Source organism: Lagopus muta, chromosome 10, assembly GCF_023343835.1.
Source record: "Lagopus muta isolate bLagMut1 chromosome 10, bLagMut1 primary, whole genome shotgun sequence".
Classification (NCBI taxonomy): Eukaryota; Metazoa; Chordata; class Aves; order Galliformes; family Phasianidae; genus Lagopus; species Lagopus muta.
The window spans coordinates 13668357-13692202 of record NC_064442.1 but is presented as its reverse complement, the minus strand read 5'-3'; the positions used below and the strand labels follow the sequence as shown (position 1 = coordinate 13692202).

The 23846-nt window shown below is 42.3% G+C and overlaps 2 protein-coding genes across 4 annotated transcripts in view; one reads left to right on the top strand and one right to left on the bottom strand.

Moving 5' to 3' along the window:
• Positions 1-23846, top strand: part of MYO1E (myosin IE) — a 145383-nt gene that overhangs the window by 34457 nt on the left and 87080 nt on the right. The window contains exon 2 of the mRNA XM_048955683.1: positions 261-350. The gene's annotated coding sequence lies outside the window, so the exon portion shown is untranslated. The remainder of the gene's footprint in view (positions 1-260; positions 351-23846) is intronic.
• Positions 3541-22226, bottom strand: FAM81A (family with sequence similarity 81 member A). 3 transcript variants are annotated; one of them, XM_048955686.1, is made up of 11 exons: positions 21810-22226; positions 20300-20670; positions 18926-18993; positions 17817-17910; positions 17421-17694; positions 16582-16700; positions 11167-11296; positions 10454-10560; positions 9284-9419; positions 8726-8921; positions 3541-8326 (listed from the first exon to the last, which is right to left on the bottom strand). In XM_048955686.1, exons 2-11 carry the CDS (start codon positions 20305-20307, stop codon positions 8187-8189), a joined length of 1272 nt encoding a protein of 423 aa, XP_048811643.1. In that variant the 5' UTR covers positions 20308-20670; positions 21810-22226; the 3' UTR covers positions 3541-8186. The 3 variants fall into 3 exon arrangements, with proteins under 3 accessions (XP_048811643.1, XP_048811644.1, XP_048811646.1); XM_048955687.1 differs by having other exon boundaries at positions 17817-17894; positions 21810-22224; XM_048955689.1 differs by lacking the exon at positions 17817-17910 and having other exon boundaries at positions 21810-22216.

Genomic DNA, 23846 nt, shown 5'->3' with positions numbered 1-23846 from the left:
TTACCTTGAGGGAAAGGTTAGATGAATTTTGGATGAGATTTTAATATGACGTTTGCTTTGTTAAGAAAATGAATGCTTGTAGATTTGCTATTCTGTGATTTGTGTTGTTGCTTTTTAATAAAGTCTGTAAGTTTGTAGAGCATCTTATTGTTGGTACTAGCATGTATTCAGGTTAATTATGTGAGAAAGATACTTCTGTAATTCAGAACCCAGTGAGGGATTTTCAGATAACTTCCATTCATTTATTTTTTTTTCAATAGGGACTGCATAGCTCATGAGAAAAGCAGGAAAGCAACAGATTGACTGATGCAGATGAAACACAAAGCAAGGTGAAAGAAGATGACAGGCGAGTAAGTTCTCAATTCTTTCTTTGACCATCTTGCAAACTTGACATGTGATTCTGGAGAGCTTTCTTGTGGGAAAGTTCCATTGAGTTCAAACAAGGTAAGATTTAAAGCTAGTATAGTGAAATACTCTATAGAGCTCTGCTTCTGGATTTCCTCTTTCCTGGGTCTGCAAAGCATAACTCCATCTTCTTAGTTGTGCCTTGAGCTATATAACTTAACTAAGGGATTAGGAGTTTAATAACTAACCTAACGAAGGGGCCTGGGCTCATGGGAGGCTGCAGTACTAGCCATGCAAGGTTTCCAGTCTGAGTCAGGTGCCTATTATATTCCTTAAAGAGAACTTGGAATGAGTTCTGTGAAGTGTTGTGTTGGGTATAGAGCCACCTAAGGCAAAAGGGCTAAGAAATACTGGGAATATGTATAGGGCTTAAATGTTGTTCTTCTCTCTTCTTATCTCTCCTAAAGGCACTTATGTTGTCTTTGTCTCATATATCTCACAGAAAATAATTCAGAATTCATTAGGGAAAATTAGAATGATTGTTCAAATTGATGCTTGTATTACTGATGAAACTGAGCCTTAACTACAAGGCATATTTACATACATAATGTAAAGCCTCACCAACTGAAATACATGGTGCATTTTCATCTAAGGGATACTTTTGTGAAAACCAAGCTTACCTTGCATGAAGCTGCATGTTTGCTTAGGTGCTATATGTATGTATATGCATGCAAGTTTCAGAATTAACCACTATGTTTGTCAGTGAGTAGAGTACAAATAACAGTTGAATTTTTGTCCTTTACAATTAATGTCTGTATGGCCTTGAGCTGAGAAGTTCCCCGAGTGCCAAACCCTCTGCTCAGGCCCACTATTCTAATGCACCTTAACTTGCTTCTCTGAATGCTTTTGTAGGGAAAGACTCTTCTAAAATGAGCAGACTTGTCAATTTTTTTCATTTCTCCTTTATAACCCTTTGAATGATATTAAAGTTTCTTATTTTCCAAAATCCTGCAATTCTGGTTTTAATACCATAACATTTTGTCATCCTCACCAGATAAGAAGTTACTTCCTTGCTGTAATGCATATGGCTCCACTCTTATCCCCTTTATTTGGAACTTACCTTGAATCCTCATTTGGTTCTCTATGAACACAATGAGGGCTATTTCAGGGCCAGCGACAAGTAGGAAGAGCTCCATAATTGTCATTAACCGTATGAGTTTTTTGTCCTCTGCTTGGGTTTAAGACCTTCTGTATCAAACCACTAACTTCATATTTATGGAGTTTTCCTGATAGTTATGCGTGTCACCGGTGTTGGAGGGTCTGGTGCTTCATACCCTCCAGCAGTCCCTCCCAGACTTTCACTGCAGGCTGCAGAGGGACTCGTGCTTAGCCAAGGCTCTGTATTTTTGCCTTGCTTAATGAACGTGTCCTAACAATTGCAGTCCATCAGACGTATTTTGACTTAGCAAAATAATGTGTTTGATTTCCCTAAGCATTTCCTGCCTGCTCAGAGCCTTTCCAAAGCTGCCAATTCATGCAGATATGCAGCCTGCATATCTTGTCTTGGCTTGGCAAGAACAGCAGTGACATCAGGTGATATAAGGGCCTTGAGGACAGAATGATGCTCAATTCCTTCCTCTCTTTTCCTCATTGTGTTTTGAATTTAATGTAGTGCTGGAGTCAGCACAGCCAGGGCAACTTAGTGAACATAAATAATCCATTTGCCACTAGATAGTTTACAGAAACAAAGAGCACAAAGATATAAACTGTGGGTCCAAATGATCTTGAATTAGGAGATCTAGTGCCCCAGAGCAATGCCCTGTCCCTTGATGTCAATATTCCTGGCTCTTCCTCATCTTCCTTTATTCTTGATTAAAAATTATACAAATTAACAGTGATAACATTATATTATCCATGTTTTTTTTTGTCTTGTTAGTTCATGATAGTTGGAAACCCCAAGTGTTACCTAGTGGTTGGGTTTGTTTGTTTTTGGGTTCTTTTTGCTGCTGATGTGACAAGATACCAGGAGACCATACCAGAGACCAACTATCACTTTTATTTTGCAATGTGAAGTGTTATACATGCAAAGAGGTAAGCAAGCAGCTTACTATATGCTGTGAGCTGCCACATTCAATTTAGTGAGATTAATCTCTGAAAGGAAAGCATGTGTGGAATTGGGTCACAGTGCTCCACATATTCAAAACTGTATAAAATATGAAGTGGTCAGTTTTCCCCCATAAGATCTCTATGAACTGAATAGGGTTTATTAATTGTAGTAGTGAACAAGTTAGCATCTACCTTTTAAGAACATGATAGTGGAATAGAATATTTTACTTCTGTTGTTTTCAGCTACCTGCATTTTGAATGCTCTACTTGGTTATACCTTCTTAGAATGTCCTGGTTTATATATTACAAAAGGTGCCCGCAACGTACTGGAATTGCAAATCTCAGACCCGGGGAGCAAGAAAGGAGTATGGGACTATATAGGAATTAAGTGTTATGTATGCAGATGTGTATATTGTAACATTTGTAGTTGTTGAACCCTTTAAATTTTTGCAGCAAATGGAGCATCCTCTGTAGCTGCCACAGAAGTGCCAATGCAGCAACAGCACAGGCTGTGTAGTGATGGGGAGTCCCAGCCTCAGGGTACTGCCTCACTACAGGGCTGTTCTGATTATGTATATAGATGCCAGATGTGAGTACAGATTTATTGTCTTAATGTGTTGTAGATTTGTGGTGTTTTGGTTTAGGCCTCACCTCTTCATGTATTAATTTCCTGAAAACTTTCTGTCAGGACCCACATGGGCAGGAACAGGCAGGTGCTGATATGCTTGTAGTGCTTGAAACTGCAGGAAAAGCCAGAGTGAAGTACTAAATCAGCTCAATATAAATTGCTGTTGGAATTGTACAGATTTAGCATCTTTTTCTCAGTCTCTGAAGGAGCCTCAATCTCCTTTCCTTGTTTTCATACGCGTTCGTTCTTTCAAATGCAGCATACAGTGTCTGACTGTACAAGTTCTGCAGCCTAACCAAACCTGACTCTAGTCTCTCTTCAGCAAGCTGGCTGGGTTCCAGATGTCTCTCATGGCTTTGCTATAGGCTTTCTGTGTTGTGGCAATTACAGCTTTGATTTTCTTCTTGAAACCAGATCTTGGTTTGGCATGCATCAGTGATGCTGCACTGAACTCAAAATACTTTCTTTTTTTTTTTTTTTCCTTCACTGATCTCTGCCAGCAAAAGTTACAGCTCTCTCAAGTATTTCTGCACTGTTAAGGCTATTCCAATATTATTATATTGAGATTATTCTTGCATGGATTTGAGAGCAGCATTTTGCACTAGGCCCAGAACATCATCTGCTAGCAACTGTTTGGATTACCCTGTGGTCCTCGTGCCAAAGCCCCTCTCAGGAGGGGAGGCAGTGCTGGGATAAGAACCCTGCATGCCAGCAGCTGCTCCTGAAATGACCTGTTTGAAATGCATGTTGATCTTTGAGCTTTGTATGATTTTTAAGATCCTCTATTTGAGAAGAACTGCCAGTAAATTTCATCTGGTTTTACCTTACCTTTTAGTGCCATGTGTTGACTTAAGTTTTGCTGACAGAAATGATAGCAAAGGACCTTGGTTTCCACTTGGTGTTCCTTGCACGGTCTAAAGGATCACACCAATCTCCCTCAGAATTCTAGTTAATGAAATGTCAGTCTGTACTGAAGCTTCAGAAGGTTCCAAATGTCTTTTTTCAGTTGTCCAAATGAGTAGTAATTTGTAAATTGAGGTGAGCCTGCAAGCTGTGATATTGTTAGGGATCGTCCCAGTAAAGCCAGCACTTTTCTTTACTTGACAGGAGTAATGGTGACACCCAGTGGCCTGTTTAATAGAGGAGTTGCTGAATTTCTTTGCGTTTATTTGAAATTGCCTCTAGATTTCTTATGCCACAGAGAAGGTCACAGGAGAAACACCTTCTCTGTGCGTAGGAGGACTTCATCCATTTTTCATGTCTCTTACTAGACACTTCTGTAATTGGAACGTGTGTCTTCTGAGCACTTTAATTTGAAGATAAGGAGAGCATTCTCTGTTGCTGACTGCCAACAGAAAAATGTAGAAACTGAGACAAGGTTGGTTCAGTTTAACTTGGTGTAACGTGTGCTGCTGTATGTTTTCTTTCACACTGTTTTTCTCTAATGCCAAAACTGTGTCCACTGAATTGCATCACTATTGGATTACTATCAGTGATGTCAAACTGCACTACATAAACAACTGGGCGTTGAAATCAAGATCATCTTTTTAAATTTTATTTGCATCACTAACTTGCCTAATGAGTGTAAATAACACAATTATTCTGTCACTATTGACAGTTCATTTTCCAGTAACTTCTGGATGCATGGTGCTGTAGTTTTGCTGTGGTATCACATGAGGAAGAGGCATGTACTCCAGTTAGAAGGATTTTCATGAGGTTGCCCACAGATGCTTTGTCATGTCACTCAGACTGAATCCTGTGGTCTGCAGACTGCAAGTGCTTAAAGCCTTGTGTGAGCTGAGGAGCTGACAAAACTACGTTTTTTATCTCACGAGAGGAACTGATCTGCTTTAGTCTGGTCCCTACAACTTCCATAGCAGTGATGTTATGGGATAGGGCATAGATAGCTGGTGGGTTCTGCAACAGTAAATGAAGTCCCTCTGCTCAGCAAGAGTTCTTCCATTCACTCTGTATAGCACCAGTTCTTTTTGCTGTATTAGGAAGAGTTCTGCTTTGGATTTGCTTTGGCATTTGGGTTGATTTGGTTTTAATTTAAGAATAGTCAGAGCTGAATCCTATATGTTCAAGTATGGTAGCAAATGCTCCCTAAAATGCAAATCAAAAGTGCTGGCATCACTTGATCATTTTCTTCTATCTCACCTAAGCTTACAAATGATATCTCTTAGAACTTTGGGATTTGTTGGCTCACTGTGTGCTCTATTTATACTTGCTTTCAGCTACACTATTATCAATATTTTTAATGGTGACTTCTGAAAAATGGTGAAGAGAAAGGAAGAAGGAGAAAGTAATCTGATTTCAGAAACATTCTTGGAAATGCAGGTCTTGCATTTCAATCACAAAGATATTTCATCATTTAAAGTTGTACTTTGCAGCAGTTCCTACCTGCTCTCTTAATCTCATGCTGCTGGAAGCTGTTATACTGATGTGATATTTGGCTTTAGATTTATAGAATGGGGACACCCTACAGTAGCATAGTTTTGAGTTGAAGACGCCCCTGAAATTTCTGCTTCTGTAAACTCTTCCATAAGGAGAACTCAGCCTAGAAGAGTGTAGTTGTTTTACCTGCCTCCTGTGCTCTGTGTGCTCCAGAAAGGAGTGAATGAGGTAAGAATTGCTGTCTGAGCTCCTCTATTGAGCTCAGGGAGTTTTTTTGAGAGGGGAATTTTCCTTCAGGGACCAGAGGTGGACCTGCTGATCCAAATTCGCATGCTGGCTTGGAAGGGCTCAGCAGATCTTTGGGTTTCATGGTTTTTCTTATTCTTTGTTCAAAGGCCATGTATCCCCTAGGAAAAAATGTTGCACACCTTTGTACCATCATTGAATTTCTATTAAATGAAAGGCCAGGCAGGGACTAAAGATCTGCTTCACTGTATGATGACTTTCGATATTGCTTAAGCTTTATAGTAAGCACAAACTGTGAAGACCCTCCAGTCTTGTCCTGCAATTCAGGCAATAATGGCATCATAGCCAAGCATGTGGAACAAAACCAATCTCCAGCATAACATATTGGAGTTCATCGAAGGAGCAGGAGTTAAGGAGTTTTCCCTGCAGGGTCATAGCGATTCAATATAACCTTGAATCACACAACATTTTATAAGAGAAACATTTTATTAAATTCATATGTAACTGTTTATCTGTTTCCCCTTATGCCTTTTTTTTCTGTGTATTGTACAATACTCTCTAGGGTATTTGCAGCTACAGAAGAAAAAGTGTTGAGTTTTTGTTCCATCTCTTCAGGGTTTTTGTTAATTTTACAGAACACCAGAGATAGCACTGCCATTGCACCTGGCTAAATATTTAAGAACAGAGAAGGATACGTGAAGAAAGAATTAATTTTTAGACAATTCCCAAGGCACCTCTGTGAGAATTTCACTGTCTTCCTTTAGTGAACAGGGCTTCTCTTTTAGCTGCCATTGTAAATATACTTCACAGTGCATGGCTGGTATAGAACAGGAATAACAGAGGCAGTGTGGTTATCGGAGAGCACTAGAAGTCAGAGCTGCAAAAATTTCAGGTATCTTTGCATTAAAATACTTACAACTACATAGGAAGTGGATACAAATTTAGGCAGTAATCTTGTAAAGATTAGTGTGTGTTTTCTTGATTATTTTTTTTTTCCCACAGTATACTGTCCTAGTGAAGGCAATGGGAATGTTTTTAGAGCCTTTATTTATTTTACTATGGTAAGTTTGTGGGCCATAGATTACTCCATAGAAGTGGAGAAACGCTTGCCACAGGTTGTCCAACTAAGAGTCTAGTTTTGCAGCATTAGCCAGAAAAAAAATCAGCCTACAAAGACAGTGGGAAGACATCCTATCAGTTTGTACAAGTTAGCAGTAATGCTTGTATAAACGAATAGCATTTCTGTATATGAATTACTGTGACCTGTACAAGTTAATAGGATGCCAGATGAAGCCTTTTGTGAGTGCTTAATGCTACATGATTTGAAAAGATAAGGAAAATGAAGCTGTGGCTGATAATATCAAATCAAAATATATATTTTCCCACACAGGCTAGTATTTTGTATGAGTGCTTATTTTCAGCGTGTTATCTGTTATGGGAATGAAAATAGGCCGTTATTATTTGGAAACACTGTGAACTCAATTACAAAATCAAACCTACTAAATTATTGAAGAGTTAGCTGTTGAACTTCAGAGAAATGTCTAATCTGATCATAAACTGCATTTTATTTTACATCACATTCTCCAGACTGTTAGATTATCACTTTCTTTTGTTTTCAAACCTTTCAAAGCTTTTATCAATAAAATGAAACAAGTCACAAGAACACATGCCCAAGTAAAAAATACTGTTATATAAATATTTTTGTCTCGTCTCAAGTCCACTTGGTTATTCATCTGAAAAGGTCACAATACCTAAGACCACACGTTGTTTCTTACATTGTTCATGAATCATTTTTAGTCTACAACTACATTACATAATGCTATTTAGTTTACACACACGTGCGCACGCAGGATATTTGCACAACTAAACAAAAAGGGTTTTGAAAATGGGTCTGTCCAGTGCCAGTTTTGCCTCACAAGGAGTCAATGTCCTGTAATGACAGAGAAAGTCACTGCAAAAATGTCCATCAACTTCAAAGACAGTAATGTATATCAAGGTGCAGAGCCTTGCCAAACTGATACTACACAGGTGATATCAACCTGGTTTGGGTTTTTCTGTCTTTTTGTTTTTAAATGAAAAGGAAGGAAAAAAAAAGCAGGGGTGCAGATGCTTATGTATGTATAAGCATATAATAGCCTGATCAAGCCTACACAACTGGGGAGCACTGAAACGCTGTTAGCAAATTAGGTGCCAGCTTCACCAATATATTACTCCAGTTTTACAGCTGGTAATCTCCTGAGAGCAGCTAGAGTAGTGCAGTGGCAAATGAGCACCTCAGCCCATAAAAGCTTCTTGTCAATTGGTATATTAAAAGCTTGCATTTACCACTCAAAGTAAACATACAGACCTGTGCAACAGCAGCATGTCCTTCAGTACATGCATTTAATTTGGATTACAGACTGGAACAAGGCTATAGTCTGCCTATTCAGATAAGTAAGTGTTCATCTCAGTCAAAATCTTGTGGTCATGGTCCAGCCTCTCCCCACATTGGAACCTCCTGCTTCATTTGATGGATCTGCTTCTGTAGTTCATCTCTGTCAAGTTTCATTTTTGCCTCTAGAACTTGCCGTAGAGATCCAATGCTCTCATAGATAGCTGCAAACCCTAATTACAGATGAGAGATAAATTAGTTTGTAATCTAAAGCAGTAATAATATGGCATAGTTGATAACAGAATATTCTTCCTACCACAGTATTCAGTTTTCCACTAGGAAGAAGGCAAATGTTCTGAAGAAAAATAGGACTTTCATTATGCTGGCATACTAATGGCAAAATGCCCCTGATCACAGCAAACTGTGCCAATGTAGGTTTGGGGGAAGCAATACTAAGCTGATGTCACCTCTTGCTGCTGTGAGTTTCACACTTAATGAAAATCCTCTTGAATGCCACAGATGCAGCCCAGTGTCTTTAAACTACTTTGTTACGAGCACAGACGTTCTGTATAATATTAAAGGTCAACATTACCACAATTTAGAATGAAGATCTTGTTTAATTATGGCCCTACCAGCATTAACTTCAGCTTTCATTTCTTTTATATCTTCATTAATCTCGTTTTGCAGTTTGCCAATGCGAATATTTATCTTTTCTTCAGTCTGTTGTGTTTCATGCGCTTCCATGGTTATCTTCTGTATTTCTTCTATTTTGTTGATTTTCTCTGACATCTGGCTGAATTTCATCTCTATAGCTCTTTCACTCATTTCCTGGAGCCAGGGAAAATAATTTTAATGATTTAGCATGTGCATTAAATGAGTGGCCTTCCCCAGATACGCACCTTTTATTAGGTGGAATTTAAAGGTGCAGGTGCAACGAATTAAAATTTATTTCAGTAAGCTTTTTAAAATGACTTGATAGAAGGGTAAAATAGTGATGTACTCAAAGTGATCAGATGTATGTCAAGACCCTCAGTCTGTGGTGAATGTTACACTAGACATCAGTGAAAAGAGAGAGAGTTCTGCAAATGTTAGTGAGGTCTAAGAGTCTCACTCAAATAACATCCCTGTAACTCATAATGCTTTTGAACACTTCCTGAGAAGTATTACTAGGACATCGGGATGAAACTTACTGTGTTCTCCTTAAAAGTCAATGAGAGTTGGTCAAGTTTTTGCACAAGCTCTTTTTCAATCCTCTCGTGTTCCTGTTCCAACCAGCTGCGTGCAGACAAAATCTGGCTGCTGAGCTCTTCAATAGCATTTTTTAATCTGAGAACATAATGCAATTTAGGAAATGGTAAGAGCAGAAGTTTCGGTCATTCTGCAGTGATTTTTTTCGTGATAAGAAAAGATTTAATGACTGCTACTAAACTGGATAAGGCAACACTGTTTTGAAAATTAAAGAAGGAAACCACAACAAAATAGCAGCTATTTACATCACAACATTTTGAGGTTCGTTAGACGCAGATTCTTTGTAGCACTGAAAATGGAATGCAGTCATCTTCATAGATCTCAAATCTGAGCAAAGATCTGACGACCACTTATGTAACTGGCAGTGTCAGTTCATACAGCCCCACTTGCATTGTCTCATCTGCCTCACATTTACGCCATCCGTTCGGGCTCACTTGTTTTCCACTGAACATTTGCAATCTGGATCTGCTCTGCCATCTGGTTTGCAAATAGCCATAGTGCTGTAGCTGATGGGATGTCAAGAGGGTGGCAATCGGCAGGCAGGAGGAAAGGCTGAATGAGGCACAAGGACAGGAGCTAGTATCTGAGTTGAACATAGCTCTAGATAGAGCCTGGCAGTAACAGTGACTTTACTAATTTGAGTATTTGAGTTCTCTTTGGAGTCACTTAAAAGCAAGAGCACTGGGTGAGCTCAGCACTGAGCTTCCTTGCGGTCAGAGCACAGCTTTGGACTGCGGTGCTCAGTGCTTCGCACGATCAGAAAAGGTACTGGGACACTTTTGCAAAAATTTAGAGCTGGTTTTTAATACAATCCTACTTGAATTCTTAGCTAGGGACCCAACGGGGTTTTCAGAAGTGTCCAGCCACGTGAAGGGTGTAATTTCCACTGGAAAGGAGGGGGCACCGGTCAGATCAGCGTGCTTTTGTAAAACAGCTGAGCACACGCACGTGTGCAGACAGGTAAATGCGGCTGCAGAGCTGCTCCTTAGCGGAAGGCCGCACAGCCCAGACTCGGAAAAGCGGGGCCCTCGCTTCCACCCCCCCGGCCCTGCCGCCCTCCTCCCCTGCCCCCCGCGGCCGCCCCGCGCCTCGGCCCCGCTCCGCTCGCTCACTTGGTGTCCAGCAGGTGGAGCTGCTGCGCGCTCTCCTTGTAGGCCAGCTTCAGCTTGGCTTCCTGCTGCGCCACCGCCTGCTCCACGCGGCTCAGCAGGTGCGATACCTGGAACGCAGCGCGCCGTCAGCCGCCGCCCCACCCAGCGTGACTCCCAGCGGCAGGGGAGGGTCGAAAGGCCCGCTTTGCTGGCACTTCCGACGTGATTCAGCTTGCAGGGTTTGTGATGAAAAATGTATTGTCTCACAAGATAGAGATAGGAGTGCTGGGAGGACTGCTAACGAAGTATTTCCCACAAAAGCAGCCGTGGCAGATTTACAAAGATGCTGTTCAGTTCTACAAGATTCATGACAATACGTTGCTAGCACACTGGTGTGCCTGTATACTATACTGGGCCTTCCCACAGCATGCAAAAGGCAGCAATTTAAGGACTTTTCCAGTCAGACCAATGCATTAGCATAGCTGTGTAGCAGTACTTAAATCTAAGGACTATGTGCATATATAAAGCATAGAATCACTAAGGTTGGACAAGATCTCCAATATCACCCAACCCAATCATCCACCCAGCACCAATATTTCCCCACTAAATCACGACCCTTTTTACCTCATTGCCCCCCCAGGACCCTCCTCCATCTTTGAATCTGTGACCTCGTAGGCAGGAAAATAATTCACAGGAACGATATCTGTTTGAGTTACACCATGGCTCGACTGTACCTGTATTTCTGTCTCTTTGATTTTCGATTCTAAGATCAACTTAGAGGTGTGCTGGTCTTTAGTTAGGCTCTGAAGTCTTTCGTATGTGATTTTGTGCTCTGCAGACAGTCTGGCTAGCCCAGCATCACACCTGTTTGAATAAATAAATACCAAAACAACAGTTGAATAGCCCACGCTTTTAAAATCACCTGTTTTACATTAGGCATTTCTATGAAAGTACTGGCTGTCCAGCAAAACACTGTCTTATGGGGCTGTAAAAATGCTGGTGTATCTCGCCCTATCCAGCAAGCTGCTCCCAGATGGGAATAGATCCCAAACTCTTCATCGCACTCCTGCTGTACTATGGTTCTTTTGCTATTGACGTGGAAATTGTGTCATTGTCAGAGCTGGGGAAATTGCATTAGAACTTCAAAGATGCAGGATTTCAATACCTCATTACTTCTCTTATTGTCCAGCAGATATCTGCTGTGGTGTGCATGATTTGCCCTACATAGAGGCCTAAATAATTGTGAAGATCATTTTTTCATTATTTTAGCTATGTTCCGATAAGCCTTACATTCTTATTTTTGTTTGCCAAATAAAAAAGATGTGATAAGTACACAATATAGAGAGTAAACAATGTGAGGAAAAGTTATGGTTTAACTAGCACAGCCTGTATTTAGGTAAGGCTGCCATTTAAAGCAATTTTGTCTCACTAAAGACTACAAAATGCAGTACTGGTACATAATAATTACTGTTTCCTTTCTTCATGTTGGAACATTTCTCAGTGCTGTAACATTTTCACAACAAATGTGCTATGGAATATGTCCATTTCTTACCGCGTTTCAAAAATACTTTTGTCAGGGGGATTTCATCTACAGTAATACAATAAGGACATAAACTGCGATGTAAAATAGAAGTACTATAATTTCAGGAGTGACACTCCTGCCGAGTATGAGTCATGTATATTTATAACCACCAAAGTTACTAAAATTGATCTATGAAACTGGTGGAGAACAGATAGTGGTTACAATATAAGGGAGGGGGAGAGGGGGAAGGCAGTAAATGGGACAAACTACGGCTGGTTAAATCATTACACAAAGCCATGGCATGTTTTCACTGAAGTTACATTTCAGTTGGAAAGCTTTCACTTCAAAATGTGTTTTCAACACCTCAGTTGTAGTTGTGTTACTGTAATTATGGTGGTACACCTTCAATATCAAACTAACAAATGAAGTAAAATATCACAAATTATAAAACCTGTGGAAAGTAATTTATAGTTTGGCAGTTCAGCATAGTAAGACCAATTAGTAGTATCTGTAAGAAGAGTAGCTTAGGTTTATATGGTAAATTCCAGGTCTTACAATCTGGCAGCTTCTTTAGAAAGGCAAGAAAAGCCAAATGTCTCCACTTTGTTGCTAACTGAAAAAAACAGAGGGATGAAATAATCTATCTATTCCCCAGAAGCCTGCAATCTCTGGGCAGGAACAGCAGAGCTATAGACTCTGCATAGCTGGCCCTGGCAGGTCAGAGCCACCCTCCCTGTGAGCTTTGTACAACTGCAGCTGGCAGAGTGCAGTAGGTTTTTTACTCACAAAGATCTTAAACGTGGTGCATCCCAGATGCACCAGGCTCATTTTCTCATGTAGGAAAATCTGCCTACATGTTATAAGTCCAGGGTGTCTGAAATGAATCACATCTACAGTGTATGTAAAAATATGTAAAAAACATATGCAGAGGAGGCCCAGTGTGAACATGCATAACTGCCATCTCTCTGGTATCTGGTATCAGGCAGCCTCTGGAGACACCAACTTCTGTACTGACCGGACTGCTGTATTCATACTTTGCAGACAAATGGTCTTAGTAGACAGACATTATGTAAAGATGTGATAAGGCAGTGCTCTCAGGTTTAATGATCTTTTATCACTAGAAATAGGCATGGCAAAGCTGTTTAATATAAAACTTGCAATGCCAAGGACAGAAGGCAAGAGTAATGGATTTATCGGCATATACATAATTTTCTGCTCAGTGTGTCACTACTTTTAATTAATAGAGGCAATTTCTGTCTTAATAGTAACTCTGATTCTTAGGAAAATGGACAGCATCGTTCACACTGAACCCTGTAAGGATGCTGTACAAAATCATCAGTAAAAGATACTTAAAGAGAAGTGGTCCAGAGACATGAGCTGCAGTGTGGGCCTCGTCTTCTCCTGCTAGAGATACAAGTTGGTTCTCTGATGCAGGTGAGCTCAGCTGTGGGGTCTGTCCCAGCCACACTCCTCCAGAGCCGTGGGCAGTGGAGTGCTGGAGCTGTGCCTAACTGCACACACAAGTAGGAATCCCTGTTCTCATAGCTTAAAGCTGCAACTCTCAAGAATAGAGAATTGCTCACTGATATTGACATGTTACAGAACAGCTGGTGTTAGGAAATAAATAGTACTCTTTCATACTGAAGTTGAATAGAATTTTAGTATACATGTAATCACTGGAATTGGAACTTAGCCAGAATCCTGAGACTGACACTAAAATTCTTACAGGATCCGAAGGCTCAGATGTAGGTGATTTACCATCACTCAGCATATACAGACTGAGTCATGGCAACTGTCCACGTGTCTATGCTTGTATACTTGCAGCTGTTGGAGTGGGTTATCAGAGACTACTGGAGCGCTGCAGTACCTCTCCAATGAAGAAATGGGAGCTGGGCCTGTTCTGGAGAAGAGAAGGCTCTGGGGAGACCTCACTGCAGCCTTCCAGTACTTAAAGGAAACTTATAAGGAGGGGGACTGACAGTAAGCACAGTCTGATAGTGATAGGACAAGGAGGGATCATTTTAAACAAAAAGAGGGGAGTTTGAGATTAGATATTAGGAGTAAATCACTCAGAGACTGGTGATGCACTGCATGTTACAGGCTGCCCAGAGGAGTGTGGGTGCCCCGTCCCTGGAGGGCCCAAGGCCAGGTCAGATGGGATCCTGGGCAGCTAAGCTGGTGGGTGACTTTAAGGTCTGCTGTAAACCAAACTGTTCTATGATGCTAGCCTAGAGCAAGTGTGACTTACTTGGAGTTAAATTAGCCTACTTTCACTATAGCCTGAGTTGAACTTAGCACCTTGGCTATGGTCAAGAAGAGGAGTTAGCTGACGTGCAGTAAGTTGGAAACCCACAGTAACTGGATCACATATCTAAGGTTTCACTCTTCCAATTAATCTGAAAGCTAGCAAGATTAAATGCTGAAGTAAAATTACATTAAGTGAGTTTGGCTTATTTTACATAACAGATTTTGGGTAGAATAATCAGAAATTATCACAGGGAAATTTTATATCGCATATCTGTATAGCACAGCAAACTCTAATCTTGATTATGATTTCCAGAAATACCATAGTCATTAATCATAGGAATACTAATGAATGAAGTAGAGTACGTTTGTAAATGAAGGCAAATAACCTTCTCTCACAGATTACCGCTTTAAATTGAGGTATGGTAAAGACGTATTTTCTTCTCCACATAAGGAAAATACAGAGCATAATACTGAATAGGAGCTAACAGTTAGAGACAATAAACTAATCATCTTATGGTAATGAATACAAATGAATCCACATTCATTGCCCAGTCTGATATAAGGGAAATTGATGTAGTCTCTTAAAACAGTCAGATAAATTGTAACCCAGGCAGAATGACAGGGAGTTGCCCAAAGTAAATAAAGGAAGAAGTCTTGGCAAAGACTGTGCTAGTTGACCGCTGCTCTCAATACCAAGTGCTCAGCCATGCAGGGCCGTGGTGAAGCTCATGCTGGCACATGTTTATTTATGTGAATTCTTTACTGAAACCAAGGGCACTATATTTTGCTTCATAAGCTAATCAGTAAGTGCATTGCTCCATATAAAGGTCTGTCTTAGGTCACTCTATATTTAAAAAAAAAAAAAAAAAGGGGGCGGGGGGAAAAAGGAGGATGTGTCATGCCCATCCTCATGTGTCAAAAGGATGTTCAGAGAGCTGGAGCACTCCTATGAAGAAAGGCTGAGAAAGGAAGTTGTTCAGCCTGGAGAAGAGAAAGCTCCAGGCAGATCTCATAGCAGCCTTCCAGTACCTAAAGAAGCTTATGGGAGAGCTGGGGAGTATATGGTAGGATAAGGGATAATACTTTTAAACTTAGAATAGAATAGATGTAAATGAAAATGAAAAATGCAGAAGAAATTCTTCCCAATGAGGGTGGTGAGATGCTGGCACTGCTGCCCGGAGAAGCTGTGGGTGCCCCATTCCTGGAGGTGCTCAAGCCAGGCTGGATGGGCCCTGGGCAGCTGTACTGGTGGTGTACCTGCCCATGTCAGGGGTTGGAGCTAGGTGATATTTAAGGTCCTTTCCAATCCAAACCATTCTATGATGATACTGTGAAATTTCCCATTGAGTTACGTATGTATTTATATCAATTCTCATTTGACAAAAAATGCTTATCTAGTTCATTCCTGTTTAGTAAAGGGTAACTTCAGTGAAGCATAACTTAAAATAAATAAATAAATAAATAAAGGCACATAATGATTGCGTTAAGCCGCTCCTGAGTATTCTTTATAAAACGGCTCAGAGGTTACTGTGGGAGCTTAAAAACAATTGAACAATTCGAAGGAAAACTTAAATTCAAGGAAAATCCCTCCCTGATTATTTGTGTAGGCTGCTATCACTAAATCAGTTGAAGTACAGGAAAAAAAGAGAAGTCATCTGTACATTATAGATAATGGGTGAAACTCAGGACAAGTATAATTCCAGTGAAGTTGTTAGCCAAGATATTCCAGGAGAGACTAGGTCCTTTTTCTATAGCTGTGCTAAACCATCTTTTATGTTACACTTTAGACACTGAGGCAAATGTACTTTGTGCCGTCACCAACACATTTACAATTCAGCCTGAAGTCTGTGTAATTGCACAGCTGCAAGCTGGAGTTTGAAGCAGCCCTCAAACCTCTATTATTTTATAGCTGTCTGTTCTTTACACGTCAGGTGGCCTATGTAGGTTTTAATATGGTTAACCAGTAATTTCACACACATATTTCTACTTCTAAAATGTCTGCCAAAATGTGCAACTATTATGTTCTTTACAAGCGCAGATTGTTCCATGCCTCCTTTACAGTCATTTTGCTAATTAGTCTCAAAGACAAACTACAAAGACTGTCTAACCACAGTACTTTTAAAAATTGAACAAAATCCAAATTTATATGGAATTTGAGGTCACTTGTTAAAAATTAATCTCAAGAATTATGGGACATATTGTTAAGTTTAATATGATGAGAGATGCAAAGGATTACTGTTAATTTTCTTGAAAACACCGAGCAAAATCATCCTGGGAATTTTGCCAAAGTAGAATTCAGCCCATTAGCATTGACATTCATAATTCAAGATTAAAGCAACATTAGTTAGTCCCAAAAATATACGTTCGTAATGACATTTACCTTGCCACTCTTCCACGAAGATCCCCTAAACCAGAAAGCTGCCGCATTTCCAGGCTCTTTAGGGTAGAATTTGTTCCATAGCTGAGATTGTCTCTGACACGTATCTGTTCTTGCAGCATCTACAAAGTATTCACATGCAAATACAAATTCATTATGCTACATTTAATGTACCTTTTAAATGTCACTCGTAATTTTTCAGTATTTCAGTAAGATCAGGTATCATTTTATTGTGACTTTAATAGAGGCTGGTACGTACTGATACAGGTACCTCCATGTTACCTAACATTTCTTATTCTGAAAATCCACACCATAACCTATTAAATACAACTTTTCAGTGGAATGAAGATATTAACATTTACCCATCAGTTTTTCCCACCACACCCATGTTGCTCATCAAGCAGAGGCCGTGATTAGTCAGAAAAATGAGCAGTTGGGTTGGGCTGCTTGGTGTTGTCAGTGAGTCAAAGTGAAAGAAAGTTTAATACAGACCTAAGGCATTTCCTAGTGTTTATACAGCACAGCCTTTGGACTGGAGTTGTGCTGGGTATTAGTACCACGTTAATTCGTTTTGCCAAGGTTTTCCAGTGTTGCTTTTCAAAGCAAGCTCATTAGTACCACAAAGATTTCTGTGTTTACATGCTAATATCCTGTATTATTTTCATAGCCACTGGAGGAATTGCATAATTTGCAAACAGTTTTTACAGTTATAAAAACAATTTATAAGCTTACGGGATCTTTAGACCTTGCCTGAACTTTCTCATCCTGTGGTAAACTGTTGTTAAATCAGAAGGACTAAGTAGCTGAAACAGTATTAGTCCAGTGAAAAATTCCTCGCATACCTCAATGTCCCGGTTGAGCTGCCTCACAATGGCGGTTATGTTCCGGATGTGTTCTTCTAGGAGCTGCCTTGCTAACCGATCGCCCCCCCCTTTGTTCTGCATTCTGTGCAGAGTGGAAACAATGTCCTCCTTGATGCGAAAAGCGTGTTCCACAAGCGCTGCCGTGGTTTTCTCATGGCTGAGGATTCTGTCCTCCAGCTGATCCACCAGGCTCGCAGATGCCAGCGGGACCGCTGTCAGCGCCTGGCTGTGCAGCGGGATGTTTCGAACCCGTCTGGTGGAGAAGAATGTTCAGATATGATTTGGGTCTGACACAAATCTCCATAGCATCTTTCTGCTGAGACAGTACGAGATTATCTTAGTGGCAGCACTGGGGAGAAACACCAAAGCACTTACAAAGGCCGGCTGCTACAGATGAATGGATGTTGTTTGCTGCTGCCTCTGTCCGTACAAAGGCAGGTCAGGCTCTTTTTCCTACAGTTTAAAGAAGCTTTACAGAGACATAGGATCTTAAGAAGAGGACATTAGCATTATAAAGAGTTACAGTTCTGAACTATAATTTGATTAAGAACCCAAACCCAAGACCCTCTTACTGAGTTTCAGAAGTAATGCTTTTTGTCTCTACAGTTTTCATCTTTATTCAGGCTTAATCAAAGCAGAAACTGTGGAAGGGAGATACAGCAAACCAGAACACGATTAAAAAGAAGGAGCTTGCGTCCATGCCTTTTTGCAGTCAATACATCTGCCCTGTAATAGCATACAGAAGCTTGTCCTCACATGAACGGGACAGGAGGATACACAGGTGAAGAAACTGAGGAGAGACCAAAACTATGACAAGCTTTGCAGCCATGGAAGTCACATTCATTTTTATCCTTTAAAGAAAGCTGACATTTAGGTCTACATTTTTCAGAAAAGCTCTGCACTACATAGCTTCCATGAAATCAATGGGAGCTCATGGATACTTGAAGTGGAAAAAAAAAATAGACTGTGGATGCATGCAATCTTTCCCTGTTCTGTAAAGAGAAAAGAACACTTTCAGAAGCCTAAGGTAGAAGATAAAAGTTCAACACCACTTTGAAAGAGATTTTTGTTCTCATAACTCTGCTATTCACTGTGTATAGTCCACATTGATTCTGCTAGTGAACCAGACTGACAATTTACTTTCACCCTAATAACACTGATAGAGATATAAGAGGACAGTCAGCTCTGGCTGTGAGCTTTCACATTTTCTCTATAGTTAGAAGACTTTGGTTTAAGCATAGTATTTTTGGACTTCTATTCAGTTAGAGTTTAAAGAATTTCATTCAGGAACGTTTAAGTAAAAGCTGAATAAGGAATTGTGATCTGGGTATGATTTGAAGGAGTCTACAGTATTTCAGCTTGTTTGCATATGAAATTCCAAAGATCCAAGCTACAGCATTACCATAAACAAACAATTAAGAGAGGAAGAGAGGCACATAATACTCCACAATACGAAGGTTTTATTTTTCACATTCCAGTTGTACCTTTCAGAATGGGCGAGAGTTGGGAAGATTGGGCTTCGTTGGGCCATTTTCTGGTCAATAATTTATGTCTGTTGAAAAAGTACACATTGAATTATTTAATGGTTTATATTTGGCACTGAGATGATTTAATGCTCCTGCTGAAGTGAACCTCCAAGTAAAGTTTAAGATTACACTGACAGGTCTGATCTCAGAGTTTAAATTGCTTATAGAATAAATGCATATAAAAATAGATATAAAGAAACAGAATAATGGAAAGTAAAACCTACTGAAAAGCTTCTATAGTGAAAGTGATACTCTTGCAAAAGGAATGGTTGACAGCTTTAAAACTGAAATCTGCTCAACCCACAGAACTGGTTTGGCAGGACAGAGACAAACTTCTTGTCCTAGATCTGTCTGCTGGTCCCAGACACCATCGATCAACAAATACAAAAGTGAGAAATGAGGGATTATAGTAAAGCTTAGGAATGCATTGGCTAGACAATGACATGAAAATTCTTTATGACAGCAAGTTACTGTGGGTAGGGTGTTTTTCAGGAAACCTCAGTAAAATGTTAGACATCAGTGTAGATTGGGAAAACTGAACCTTTTATTCATTTATTTTTTCAAATCTAAATGTCCACACTTTATATAGTAAATTCTTACATAGTCAGACTATAAATTCTGTTTAAATTTTTTAGATGTAGCCAGCCAGATTGTGGCAGACTTTGCAGCAGAGCAGCTCTGTTAATAGCTTCAAAAAGATATTTCAGGTATCTCACTGTGAGACCAGACTGGAGCTTTGCTCCATTGTCAGAAATTTAAACAAAAAGCTTATAGACAAAATCAAATCCAACTATTCTACCCCATACAGAGCAAATACATATTTTAAACTGTGAAGATGGCATGATTGAGCATGGCTGTCCTATTGGAGGTCTGAGCCTAAATGCTTATTGAAAACTAAAGGCTTGCATGCAGAAAGAATTTTGCAGTTGCTAATGCAATATGTTGCACAAACAGAGAGGACAGAATGGGTTTATTGAAACAAAATCATACAATTTTAATTGTAGAAAAGTAATAGAACTATTCTCCAAGATCTCAAAATGCCAAGCATGTTTGTGCTTCAGGAACTTATAAAAGCACTGCCTAAAAAGAGAGCAAACATTGCCACAGTATGCATGTTCTATTTATAGCACAGTGCTTCAGAAACTACAAATTAGAAGAAAAAAAACACAGTTTGAATAGAGGCTGAGTTGCTGAGCAGCAGTAACACAACTGTAATTCAGAAGGTCTGATTTCAGTTCCTTGCTCGCTCTGTGATCCTGATGCTTTTGGATCAGTTATTTCCATGCCCAGTGACTCAGTTTCCCTTTATGGAAAACAGATTATAGCACCTACCTCTTCATTTAGGTTCTTGCATGCCTGTAAGTAGAAAGCCCTGTACAAGAGCTGGGTATCATGGTGCTGGCGTCTGCATTCAGGATTGCACTGCCCTGCCCCAAGCCTGCAGTCTGTTCCTGCACACGGTGCTCCCCAGGTGTTCAAGCAGTGCCTCTGTCCATGGGGAGCGCCTGGCTGTCCCACGAGGTCACACAGCAGCCTGAGGAGCCCAAGCTGCTAGCTCTGAGCTCTGGGCTCCTCGTGCTCTGGGCCACGGCACAACTCAATGATCTTGATGCAGGATTTGAACACAAAGCTATGAACGTGGCAATATCCCACTGATTTAGGTAGAGCTATGCATATCACAGCAGCAAGGCACCAGATACTACCTAAAAAAAACAAAGATCAGATGTTGGGGACTGTACGTCTAGTGATGTCTTAGTGAAACACTCCTTATAACAAAACAGCAAAACAGGAAACCACAACTGAAGCGCTTTCATCTTAGGGCCTTTGGTACATATTTCATACCAAATGACAACCATTTTTGGAGCACTGGAAGCATAGGATTGCATGAAGATGTCACTTTTTCTGCCAGACTGCCACTAGACAGCCAGCAGAACGTGGGTGTCTGCGGAAACAGTGTGCACAGGTGGGCTTCCCAATCTTTTGTTAATTTGAGCACATCTCTCAGTACATGTGGAAATCTCAGAGCCAATTGGCAGCTTTCTTGATCTGACCCAGCATCCTGAGGGGATGTACCAAGGTCTTGTTCAGCAGCTGTGCAAAACTTTATTGCAGTTTGGAGGTATTGCAGTTAGCAGTTCCACAAAGCTGTCAGGACTGATGCCATATTTCCTCTCATTTAGCCTAATAAACAGCAAATCAAAGAAAAAATAAACGTTCCAAAGTCTAGAACTGGGGGAGTGTGGTTTCACACGGATCCCAATTAAATGGTGCTAAACTGGGATCAGCTTAGATACCGGCTGAAATACAGGCTTCAAGTGCATGGTTGTCACTGTAAACGGAGCTGCCTCCTGCTTCATACTGGCCATTTAAATCGCAATACGTGAATCGGGTATTTTCGGATTAAATTGCCAGCTATTCCAAATGCACTTGTCACGTCGACGCGAGAAAGGGCGATTTTCCCTGTGCCGCCGGTAGGGAGGCGAAGCGCAGGGGCTGCGCGGCTCGGCACTTCGGCACCGGGCACACGGGAAACGCAGCCGAGGGGGTGCGCACCCGGCGAGGCTCCGAGCCCCGTTTGCACCCAAAGCAGAAGCGGGTGCAAGGGCGGCGGGGGGCGGCTCCTTTGGGGGCGGCCTCGCAGCGCGGAGCTCCGGCCGGGCCGTGCGGGGCGGAGCAGGGGAGGGGGCCGGGACCGGCCCGCCCCGCCCCGGTCCGCCCTCGGCTGGGCGCTGGGTGCCGGGCGGCGGCCTGAGGGGGCGGCCGGCCCCGCCGTCGGGTTACGGGTGGCGCGGGGGCGGGCGGCTACGCCGAGGGGGCTCGGGCCCGGCGAGGCGGCACTCACCACTGCGGCGGGCGGGGGCTGCGCACCTCTCCTCCGCGCCCCGCGGGTCCCGCTCCTCGCCGCGCTCCGACCGCGACGCTCCGCGCTTGCCCCCAGCGCCTGTCCTACCCTGTCTGCCTGTCCGTCCGTCCGGTACGGGGAGCGGCGCGGGCCCGACGCAGGCCGGGCTGCGGGAGCTGCCGCCGTTGCCAGGACGCCGTCACCATGGGAACGGAGCGGCGGGGGGCGCGCCGCAGCCGTATTTATAGGCAGCGCCCGCCCCAGCCGCTCCCCCCCCGCTGCCGCGGTTCTCCCGCCCCTCCGGGGGCGCGCACGGCAGCGGGGCTCACCCTGCCCGCGGCAGCACTCGGAGCGGGGTGTTCCTCCGGAGGAGCGACAGAACCCGGTGGAGTATAATGCTGCGATGCGTCTGCAAACACGTCCTGGCGTGTAGCTGCAGTGAAACTTTGTGTCCCACAACAGGTGCTCTCTGCTGTACGAGCTAAGAGGTGCTGCTGGAAAGGCAGAGCGCACGCACGGTGCGTCCACACCTCAGTTCTGCCTGCTGCTGTGGTGGGCTTCAGCACAGCCACCTTTGGGTAAGCATGGGCTGTTTGGTGCAGGCTGAGCAATCCCTGTGCAGCAGCACAGCATCTGTGTTAGAAGGATGCTGCAAATGGGAGAAGCACTGCAGAGTGTGCGTGCACCCATATAAAGAGCAAGGCAGGGGCTAACCTGCAGTTCTTAAAGTAAAGGGGTCAATATGTATTAGGGTTAGAGGCTAGAGACAAAAACACACCGTGGGTGCTTTTGGAACAGCCTGTGACTAACGTGGTGCCACCCCACCTCTGGAGGGCTCTTATCCAGCTTCTGTTCCATGTAGCTGCACCCTTTGGGCCAGGGCCTGCTCCTGCTAAAAGCCACCGGGGTAGCGGCTGCACAGCCTGCTGGCAGCACACGGGGAGATGTTCCCTTTACACCCAATCAGAACCCCACCTGCTTCCATTTGTGTTGCTGCTCACCCACCATGCAGCAATGTGCAAGAGCTCTGCTTTGCCCCGTGTTGGTTTTCCCCACAGGGGCTGTTGTCAGTTCCCAACACCGACCTTCTGCTGCCCTCATTGGGTACACAGGTGCTGTCTCTAGCCCTGCAAATGCCTTGCTAACTGCACACAGCTGTGTGGTTGTCATGCACCTGGTCCAGGATTTTTCTTATTAAAGAACTGCCTGTATATATTGTGTTCTCTTGTCTATGTATGTGACTGTAAGAGCTGAGCAAAACGTCACCCACAGTAGATCAGCTTAGGCTATTTTGTTTTAAAGACAGAGTTTGTGTCCTTCCTGCAGCATGTTGTTAGCATTGAGTCGTGTGCCTGTGCTCAGTGCCTCTCTGTGCAGGCTTTGCCCTGGCAGCAGCACACAGCAGTGCAGGCCCTGCAGCCAGGCTGCTGGGAACAGGGCACCGGTGAGAGCATCCCTCTGACCTGTACAGAAGCTGCTGTCAGTATAGTCACATGGCTTCCCTGATGCTTCTAACTAAAGCAGTGCTAAGCTCTTGTAGTTGATGTAATTATATCTTCAGTGTAATTGATAATGAACAAACAGATTTATTTTCTTGAAGGTTCCTATTAGCCCTGAGAATAACACCCATTCATACTGCCTGGTTTGCAGATGGAGAAATATTCACCTCCGTGAATCTGGAGTCTCTCTTGAGTCTGAAGCTTCTCTTAATGAGCCCTAGAGCAAAAGAGCTATGAGATTCTCCTCAGAGAAACAGAGGTGAAGGAGGCTGCTGGCCTCGTTCCTGTGTTCCTCTGATGATATGTCAGAGGGCACCTTGAATGTGGTACCAAGCACATCGAGCAGTGTGCTTCCTTAGTGTGAGGCCAGCAGAGCAGGGGGATGCAATGTTAGAGAAAGGAGAGTTTCACTGCTGCTGTCCTGCACAGAAAGCCTGTCCTAGTCACTGATGTGATGCTGCATTTAATGTCAGACCTTCTGGTTTTGTTTTGTATTTGCCATTTATTTCTCCCTGTATTTCACAAGAAGTGTTGAATC